The sequence below is a fragment of the Austrofundulus limnaeus genome, unplaced genomic scaffold (genome assembly GCF_001266775.1).
Source record: "Austrofundulus limnaeus strain Quisiro unplaced genomic scaffold, Austrofundulus_limnaeus-1.0 Scaffold454, whole genome shotgun sequence".
Classification (NCBI taxonomy): Eukaryota; Metazoa; Chordata; class Actinopteri; order Cyprinodontiformes; family Rivulidae; genus Austrofundulus; species Austrofundulus limnaeus.
In genome coordinates, this window is record NW_013952856.1 from 267187 (window position 1) to 278001 (window position 10815).

Genomic DNA, 10815 nt, shown 5'->3' on the forward strand with positions numbered 1-10815 from the left:
TTTTAATATAGCGTATGAAAGAAAAGAAGACTTTTACTTTGAAATAAAGAAATGTGTGACCACAAATACTGTATAATTAAATAAGTAACGTGACCCAAACTAGTCAGAATTCTGGCAGCCACAAGCACATTTTTATTTTATACTGCACAAGATCTATACACAAGAACAATAATGTGTTAAATACACTGTTTTTATAAAGTAAAAGTCAATTTTAGATTTTCAAAGTAAAAGCTTTTATGTTATCAAATAGCACACAATTTCTTCCTCAGATGAGTTCATTTACTGTATGTCTGGATGTTTGCATATGTGTTACAGTTTTGGGTTTATTTGTGAATCTTCTGCCCTCAGAAACAGATTTTTAATCTCCTTAATCTGATGCTAAGAAATAAATGAAACATATGCTGTTTAGCGCCTTACACAAAAAATGAGAAAAAGCAGAAAAAAGTTTCAGTTTTCAAATGAAATACGACGAAAAGTCTAGTATTTTATGTATATTTTGTATTAAATAAAAATGATCTTAAAATAGAAAAGTCCATTTTATGCTTCTATGTGTTTTAAGAGGTTCAATTTTTAGCTGATCAGTTGTTTGTGATCACCACTATAAAAGCAGGAGTTTTTTCAGTTTGCTGCTGATGTGTTGACACAATGACACGAAGGAAAACAGCAGAAATTACCTTAGAAAAGCAACTGTTGCTGCTCATCAATCTGGGAAGAGTTAAAGGACATTTAGGTTTGGTTTATGTTTAATAAACCACGACGCGGTGGAATCTGTTGTGTGTTTTTGTACTTTTTAGACATGAATAATTTCATTTTGTATGTCTTGATATGTAAAACTGTATAAATTTAACTAAACCCATTAGATCACCATCTTTTAGTTCTAATATCCATTTCCAAACCTTTCTCCCTTACCCAGATGATTCTGTTAGACTTTGACTTCAGTAACGATGAGAGGATTAATGTCTCATGTGATGTTCTTTCTCGGGACAGGTCTTAAAGAAGCAGCCGATCCTTTATTGTGATACTCAGGGGGGTGTCACCATAAAACACCTGTGACCTTATTCCGTTTTTCTTTAATGCTCAAACCCTTTTTTTCCAGGCAACTTTATTTTCCACTTGCTTTGTCCCACTGCCCTTTAATGTGTCACTCTTGCACTTCATGTGTTTTTTACTAAATGAAAATGGTGGACTTCGGGGTGAAGGAAAGCTCTGGTAAAATGTTCAGTCGGGTCCATATACTGTATATTGGGACGTCAACACAATTCTCCTTTTTTGGCTGTAAACACCCCAATAGTGGATTTGAAATAAAAACCAACAAGATGGGCTTTAATTGCAGCCTTTCAGCTTTAATTTAAAAGGTATTTGCATCCACATTGGGTGAACGAAATAGCTTAGGTTAACTCCAAAAGTTAAAGTTTACTGCAGTGCAAAAACACTAAAATAAATTAATGAGTTTACTTGAAGTAAAAAAAAGGACAAAAGAAAAATGACTAAATGACACACTTTAATGTTTTTACAGTTAGAACAACCTGGTGTTGATTTATACTTGGTATAGTTTAATTTTTGCATTTGTGGTGTTTTATATGTTAGATTATTGTCACACACCTGCCAATCATCCTGAGTGGCTCCTTCCATCAGCAGAAGAGTCCCGTGACTCAGAGGGACCCGTATTCTCTCTGTGTAGGTGTACTCATCACTGTCCTCCTAGCATGCTCACAAAGAGGGTCAGAAACTACAGTTTAAAGGAGCAACAAACAAAATGACTAAAACTACAGTAAACAGGGACGAGTTTTATAGTAAATTACTGGAGGTGCAACAATACATGTACCCGTATTGAACCGTTCAATACAGTGCTTTAGGTTCAGTACACACTTGTATCAAACAATACAGATTTTTTAAAATTAATTTTATCAGCTTGTCTTCTGAAGATGCTCTGTATTAAAGGATCAGTGGATCTGTATTCGACCACTCCACCTAGGCAGCATTGTCGAGATCAGATCCACTGAAAAACTTGCTGTTTCAGCAACATTTAATTTAAAAATTGTACTTTTGAGGTTAAACAAATGTTCGTACTTAATTTAAATAAATTACAAGTTAAAAAGAGCATGGGAATTTTTCTTTTTTGTATCGAAAAAATATCGAACCATGAGAATAAAGGGCTCGACACAGGGGAGGCGACGTCGCTCGCTCTCCATTCATTTCCTATGGAGCTTGTGCGATGAGGCGACAATCGCTCGCCCTCCTCCAGCTAAACGACCGGCGACAATAGTGCTTGTGAAATTTTGCACTCGTACACGTACACGTGAGCTTGCAATGCGACATATGAAAGTTGAAAAATGTTCAACTTTTGTTGCTGTCGCTTAGCGTACAACCAATCAGCAAGGGTTTCATTGACTGACCAATGAGAGGAGAGTATGCTACACACTGCAGTTAGCTAACATTTCACCAAGTGATTACTAAAAAAGTCAGCTTTGTGGGAATTTGTTGGTGCCAGGGTGAAGTTATCTGGTAAGTTTGTCCACCTAAAATTGTATCTTGGTGTGTGTTTGTTTTTCAGTATCATTAGCATCGCAAGATTTGTTTAGTTTACACGTCCGTAATGCACACCCCCCTTTTTTGTGAACCACCAATAACCTTTACTAGAGGCAGTAGAAAAACCAATCAAATTCTGTGAAGACAAGCGGCCTGAGAGCGCGACTCGCAATGCTGCCGTTTCACCCTGGCTGCGATGACAGCTGTTAATCGCTGTAGTTTGTCACTCCCCGTGTGTCGAGCCCTTAAAGTATTGAACCGAACCGAATCATGAATTTTCTGTACCATTGCACCCCTATAGATTAAATTTAGGCCTCACTTGAATATGGAGAAAATGCTACAAAACAATCTAACGTTTTTAAATGGGGTGTGGTGAAATTAGAACAAATAAATCTGTCTTTAAGACAACTATTAATAATATTACAACAAAACAAAAACTAAACAGGGACAGAAAGAGTTTGAAGAATTTAAAAAGGACAATTAAAACCATTAAAAACCCACTATAATAAAGGAAGAGATCAAAGCAAAGAGGTAGTATCGAAAGGTTTTTACTATCTGCAGAATATAACTGGCACTGAGTCTTATCTTCTTACCGTTGGAGGCTGCTTACGGAGGCTGAACACTCTGGTGTCTCCCAGACTGAGAGAAGCAATGGTAGGTTTGGGCCCCAGAGAAGCCTCGTCATCGCTGTGCCAGCCGATGCTGTCATGTCCGTCTCGATACAGGTTACACAACAGGGAGTTGAAGGAGCACCCACTCGCCCGCTCCACGGCCTCACGAAGGGTTACCAGCAGAGGATGCCACTATTGGAAACAAAATATTATGAAACTTTTAAAAAAAATCAACAAATATCATAAAATAAGTTGCAGTTGTCGACTCTTGTGACACCGACCGGATGCCACAGGGCTAAAAGAAAGAACACTATGTTGCCAAAAGTATTGGCTCACTTGCCTTGACTCACATAAGAGCTCAAGTGACATCCCATTCCTAATCCATAGGGTTCAACATGACGTTGGTCTACTCTTTACAGCTAGAACAGCTTCAGCTCTTCTGAAAGGCTGTACACAAGGTTTAGGAGTGTTTATGGGGATTTTTGACCGTTCTTCCAGAAGCATTTGTGAGGTCACATACTGATGTCGGACAGAAGGCCTGGCTCTCAGTCTCTGCTCTAATTCATCCCAAAGGTGTTCTGTCAGGTTGATGTCAGGACTCTGCAGGCCAGTCAAGTTCATCCACACCAGACTCTGTCATCCATGTCTTTATGTCTTTATGGACCTTGCTTTGTGCACTGGTGCAGTCATTTGGATGGGTGAGCAAATACTTTTGGCAACATAGTGTATGTATAGTTCAGGGGAAAAGTGGCATTATTCGTGATTTAGAGTTCTAGTGTTCTCTGTGTTGGTCAGAGAGACCCAAATACTTATTAAATGAAGGTCAAGAAGGTCCACTTTAAAATGACACCAAACATTATTATGAACCTTTGACTAATGTCTGTACCATGAGCCTAAACCAAATATACACCAGTCTTAAAAATCAGAATATATCAGGGTTAACTTCAGGAGCTGATAACACTGATTGCTACCACTTTGGAAAGGCTATAATACCAAAATATCATCTGCATACATGTACGTTACCTGTGTGTTGGCTGTCATGGTGGAGCGAGCGTACGTATACGGCAGCTCTCCGTACCAGCAGGTCAGCCTGGGCTCTTCGTATGCTTCACCTTCACCAACACACAAAAAGTCAAAACAATAAACAGAAAACAAAACAATCAGAAAGAGCTTCTTACTTTTGTCAGGACTTTTCTAAGGTTAAGATAAAGTTATTTCGAATCACTGACATCACAATTTAAGTACAAAGACTAAAATTTTACTTTTTAGTTACAGTTTAGTTTGTAGTTTATTGTCTGCCAAAATAAAAGCTAACACTTATTAACCACTCACAACAGATGGAGCAGAAAAAGGACAGAGTTTATTCCTACTGAAGGTAAAATAAACAGTTAAATCTAATTTCTCAGTTCTGTGCTCCTCTGTGGGTCTGGGTGTACTCAATGTCTTCTGGCAACAACATCCTCTCTTCTAAGAACCAATTCGCTGCCATTAGTGAATTTTAGTGGACCCTTGGATTTTGGAACACAGTGAAACCCAAACAAACTGCATGACCGGCCATCAATTATAAAGAGAGTTGAATTATTCAGGACCACAGGAGGAAGTATTTATAAACATGTGCAGTCATTATATCTCAAAAAGCTTCACTCTTTCCATAAAAAGATGTCATCGGGGAGAAAAGGTTTACAAAACCTTCCACGGCTGAGTCTAAAGAGCAGAAGGTTGGAAAAACTAACTCACTGTAATAAAAGCGTGTTTAAATACGGCATGATAAATGAAACAAGACAATTACAGCTCAACTCTGTATCCACTTCTGTATCAGCTTTTTTTCTAAAACGTGTCATGACCTTGTTGACAGACGGCTGGAAACAGGATTACACAACCTGTCTCTATAAGCAGAGTTTAGAAACACCCCACTGTCTGCATCATGCCGTCTGCTGCAGAGCTGTCTCAGAGCAGCACACGAGACGGACAAGAGCCAACTGAGAGAAAGTGTGGCTTCATCGCTACTTTAACTGCAATCAACTGTCTGCTAAATGTTTTTCTTTCAGCTCTTCCCTCTTCAGGGGTCGCCACAGAGAGTCATCATCCTCAGTCTCTCTGCCCTCACAGCATATCTTCTTCCTCATCATTTGGAGTTCTTCTCTGCATTTATTTTCTTCCTCTCCTTCACAACATTCACTATGCACAACATATGATGCTGTCTGGTGACGCGCTCCCTGCCACAACCTAAAAGTGCCCAGTCTCCCACAGGTAACCTCTCATACACACAGTCAAATGGCTTGGAGGGCCAACTGTGGCCCGCGGGCCCCACTTTGGGCCCCTCTGATCTAGAGCCTGCCAGAACTTCTTTTTCTCCTCTACCCCACATCCAACCTGTGGAGCAGAACCACTAACAACATCTGACATCACCCCTTCTCCATTCCTCTTCCTATCAACACCATGGTAGGATAACCAAAACCATGTGCCGGTGCTGCAAGCCTTGCGGTCCTTCCACTTGGTGTACACACACGCCTGTACCCCGTTTGTCAACAGCACCAGTGGTGGTCACTGTTAACCCACGCCTCGACCGGTTCGTTATGGAGTCATTTGGACAAACTCACATCTTTGTTTCGGCAAAATTATTTTACAAAAAACGTCTGTTTTTTTTTCCAAGTCAAGCTTTTTTCACCTCAGGCAGCTTGCAAAGGTGAAGCCATTTCTTCCTCACCAGCACTTTGAAACAGTAATCCATGCCTTCATCACCTCTCGGCTGGATTCCTGTAATGCACTTTATTTTGATGATCCATGTTTTTCAGTGTTCAGTTTTCATGTTTAATTCTTTTGATGTTTAGTTTCTGTATTTTCTTTGTGTCCAGTTTGTTCCATTGCTTCTCTGTATTTCCTGCTATCCTCCATGAGACTTCACCCCTCTGGTTCTGGCATATCCACTCACACCTGTTCTCTGTTGTCATTTTGTTCTGGTTTCTCCACGCCTCTCATTAGTCCCACTGTTTTTAGCCTCCCAGTCTGGCATTGTGCGTGCTTCATACCGTGTTAGGTTCCTCTTCAGTTCTCCTTGAGGTTTTATTTTGTTTTGTTTTATTCTCATTTTGCTGACACGCGACTTCAACCTTCAAAATGTTCATAGTGGTTCATGAGATCACTTCAACACAAATCTTTCACATTATGTGGTTATTCCAGCAGAGACAATATATTTCTGTTGGAAGAGCTCCAGACTCTACTGGAAGTGCTACTGCTAGCTTCTGCTGCTGCTCTGTGCACTTATAAATAACCATGGACAGATGTAAATATTCATGTAATCCAACATTAAAGCAGGTGTAAATGAACCTCTATGAAACTTTGGTGATTATAGTTGTTTTAGGGGAGGCAGAAATCCACTTTGGTTCTATAGCTACATGGAGTAACTGTCAGACTTTAACTCGATTTTTCTAAACTGAGGTTGTTTAACAAGCTATCTACAACAGGTAAGATATTATTTGTTCATAACTTTTCCACAAAACCCCACCTTAAAGTGTGAACTATCTATTTAATTACATAAATAAACAGTTTGCCACTGCAGATGAATGAAACAGTAAACAAGCTGACGTGGGAATTAAATGACTCTTCAGTTTATAAACCAAAAAGCTCCTGTTTCTCTTTTTTCTACACAGTATTTTTAGTCACAGTTCTGGTCCCCACCCTGTCTGTAGTTAGTCTTCTGGGACCAGGGCAGCTCTGCCAGCAGTTTACTGAACATCCAGTCGGCCTCCTCTGAGCAAAGAAACCCAGGTCGCAGACGCAGTCTGGATGGAAAAACAAAAACAAACAAACAAACTTCATTTTTCTTTTCATTACATGATCAATCATTAAAACAAATTCAATGTGCAAAAATATTACTGTTAAAAATGAAATGTAGTTTTATAACAATCAGGGCTGTTAGGAAAACATTGTACTACCACCATCTTAATCAGGGGTGGGAATTTCCATCTGACTGAATTAACCTCGAGGGTTGAAATATATCCATGTTTGAGCGTCAATACTCATAATACTCATTTCTAGCTGATTAACAGAATTATTCTTGTCACATGTTATGTTTTATAGACACCACACACAAGTTAGATGCCAGGGCAGCTATTTAGATTGTTCCTTGTGTGATTACTGCCACCTACTGGATTCAAAACTCAACTACAAGTTTGCTCAATCAAACAGTTTTGTATTACGTTAAGTCATCACTGTTCATTCTCCTCTTTTTATTTCATCAGACATCACGTCATTCACGCTTGATTATAAAAACATATATTATATAATATTGTTTCCTCCTAACTAAACTGTACTCACCGAGATATCCCAGACGGCTCATGACTGATGTCATAATCCCCTGCCTGCCTTATAAGAGTAAAATCATGGACATTTGTTAACTTTAGTTTGGCAAAACAAACAGAAAACAGAAAAAAAGTGGCGCAATAAATAAAAAAAACTATCATTTCTGGAGCTGTCCTGTGCCATTGTTTACTGTAAGTAACTTACTCTATGATCCTTTCAGGTGGAACATCTCGAACTGGCTGCCATGAAGAAAATATAAATGATGAAACAGAGTTAACAGCATCGTCTGATTTATTTTTGTCATTCTGTAAAAGACAAAAATACTTTCAATAAAACGGTCACACAGTTTACCTTTGTGGGCTGGTGAAACTCAAAACTTGTGGAGGTCTTCTGGTTGTTAAAACTCCAGGAACCTGAGGCTGTGTTAATGTCCTTGGGCTGATTGTTCGGGGCTCCTCCTGTTTGAGAAAACAAAGAATTTTTTTTTTCACGTCAGCCTGAATTGTAGGACTTAAATTAGCTCAGCTCTATGGCAGCCGAGTTCTGTGGAAATTAGGGTTGGGCAATATTGGCAAAAAAATTAATCACGATTAATTGTGGTATTTAGCCGATAACGATTAATTTGACGATTAATCCCCTGGAGTCCTTGGACACCCTTATTTTGTAGTCACATGACCAATTTAGTGGGAAAGATTTGATCTTTGTAAAAATTGTCCTAAATTGTGTGAAAATTACAGATTTCAGGCTATACATCATATTTTAAATTGTGTTGCTAGATAAATAAATTACAGAACTTCATTTTTAATGTTCGTCATATTTGAAGCGGAGAGGAGCAGCGAGCGGACTGACCGGAGTAATCCCCAGTCAGTCCACCTGGTGGCATTACTCATATTAATTGTCAAGTGCCAAAAAGTAGTCGATTAATGTTTTTATGACGATTAATTGCACACAAAACGATTATGCCAACCCTAGTGGAAATGTAGCATATTGAACAACCTCAGCCTGGAAAAATCTACTTGTTTTTCCTGACCAGACTGATTGATTTAATGACTAGTCTGATCAGGGCCAACCAAAGTGGATTTATACCATCTTAAAACAACTTCCAGCAATCATCAGTTTGTATATTACATAGTTATTCTGTCAGAAATATGATGATATTTCTGTTGGAAGTGTCTCAGGATGAAATAGAAGTACTACAGCTAACTGCACCTAAAAACATTTATATTAACAATCATTTCTTAATTTACTCTGAATTCTGGGGTTGTTTTCAGATGCAAATAGTGAAAGAAGCAGCTAGCTGGAGTTTGTTTAATATTTAAATTAATTTAATTGATTTATTTAATTATCCGTGGCGGCACGGTGGCTCAGTTGGTAGAGCTGATGCCTCTCAGCAAGAAGGTCACCGGTTCAAATCCCGATCCAGGGACCTTTCTGGGTAGAGTTTGCATGTTCTCTCCGTGCATGCGTGGGTTCTCTCCGGGTACTCCGGCTTCCTCCCACAGACCAAAAACATGACTGTTAGGTTAATTGATAACTCTAAATTGTCCCTAGGTGTGAGTGAGAGAGTGAATGCTTGTTTGTCTCGTTTGTCTCTATGTGTGGCCCTGTGATGGACTTGCGACCTGTCCTGGGTGTACCCCGCCCCTCGCACTGTGACTGCTGGATATGGGCACCAGTGACCCACGCAACCCTGAAAAGGAAGAAGCGTGTACAGAAAATGGATGGATGGATTTATTTAATTATTTAATTTAAAATTATATATATATATATATATATATATATATATATATATATATATATGATTTAATTAATTTATTTATTTAATTGATTTATTAGCATTATTTAATTTTAAAATAACAATGCACATTGATCAATAATTCAGCAATATAAACACAATAATAAACCCAAAAAAGATTTCATTTATGGTCCTGAGCAAGTAAAGAAAAAAAAAAAACAAGTTCATAAAACAATCCATAAAACAAAACACAGAAACATCACACTCCCATAAAGTACACAGTTTAAATTAACCCATTTTATAAACAACTGCATTATTTTCTTTTAAAAGACAGCAAGAGGCAACAATCCTCTCAAGTCTTGGCCCACTTGGATAAGCTATTAGCTTATGACCAGGGAATGGACTCCTGGTAGTCACACAACCTAACAGTGGCGTTGCATTCTGAATAGCTTGGGGTAACACTCACATTGGTAAGACCTTTATTGTTCATAACTTTCTATAATCCCCACTTCAAAACATGCAAACTATCCCTTTAATAAAATCTTCATCTCAATAATATATAATACAATATAATAATCCTGAATTTCCCCTCGGTGAGACAATAAAGGCTATTTCTATAAGTTAAACGAGGAAAAACAACATTTTAGTATGTGCTTCCAAGCAATGAACAGATTAAAATGAGCTATTTAAATAAGGTTGCAGGTTTTACCAGAACAAGGAGCTCTTTACTCACCTGTTTGAACTGAGTGCTTCGATGGTTGTTTGGCCCAGGACCCCTGCACTCTCGCACGCTGACGTTTATCTGACATCACATCAGACCTGCTGGCTCTGAAACATGAAGCAGAAACAAATACTGACAAACTAATCATGGAAAAAAAATACAGCCTGCTTTTCAGTGCCTCCCACAATCTAAAAACTAAATTAGCAACTAATGGCTTCTTCTGAGGATTTCCCTTTTATAACAAAAACAATCATATTTAAAGCAACTCCACAGCTTGAACCCTTGCTGTACCAGATTATGATTTTTGTACAAATAATGCTGCATGTTGTGTTTAAATAACGTGAATATTCCACTTTAATGATTCATTTCAATCATAAAAAAATTGTGTTTTACTCCAGTTGTTAATCAAGTTGTGGGTTTTTGATTTATTTTTTATTAAGCAACAATTGAATTCAGTTCGTCTCTTAACTTCAATAGCGTGAGAAATAAAACGTGTTGTGAGATTAACAATTTATATACAAGCTCTGTAACCGGATATTTTTCCAAACATGTAGGTAAAAAGTTTTAATTGTGGCTATCTTGACTAAAAATCTTCCAAAGTTTAGTAAAGCGAAGCTGTAAAAGGCTAAATGATTATTCAACCTTCATACAAACAAAATATATTTGACAACAGATAAAAATAGAAACAAACTTTACAAAAACTTACGTAGCTTGAAGCAAAAAGTGGTGAAAAAAGAGATAATTGTACCGAAACCTAAACAGCCCGGTATTTGACAGCCATGACTGCGGCGTGTCACACAAAAACATGCTCTACCGGAAGTGCAGATTCAGAACAATAGTTCCGTTTTTTATTTTTATTTATTTATTTTTTATTTGTTTTACTTTGTTAATACTTATATTTGTGTACAGTACTGACA

The 10815-nt window shown here is 38.0% G+C and overlaps 1 protein-coding gene across 1 annotated transcript in view; it reads right to left on the minus strand.

Annotated features, from left to right (window-relative positions):
* alkbh3 (alkB homolog 3, alpha-ketoglutarate dependent dioxygenase) overlaps positions 1-10710 on the minus strand; it is an 11887-nt gene extending 1177 nt beyond the window's left edge. The window contains exons 1-9 of the mRNA XM_014025076.1: positions 10605-10710; positions 9911-10005; positions 7794-7900; positions 7647-7681; positions 7458-7505; positions 6819-6922; positions 4164-4252; positions 3123-3332; positions 1603-1701 (exon numbers count right to left, since the gene is read on the minus strand). Coding sequence (XP_013880530.1) covers positions 1603-1701; positions 3123-3332; positions 4164-4252; positions 6819-6922; positions 7458-7505; positions 7647-7681; positions 7794-7900; positions 9911-10005; positions 10605-10705 — 888 coding nt within the window. The 5' untranslated portion in view covers positions 10706-10710. The remainder of the gene's footprint in view (positions 1-1602; positions 1702-3122; positions 3333-4163; positions 4253-6818; positions 6923-7457; positions 7506-7646; positions 7682-7793; positions 7901-9910; positions 10006-10604) is intronic.
* Positions 10711-10815: the final 105 nt, after the last annotated feature.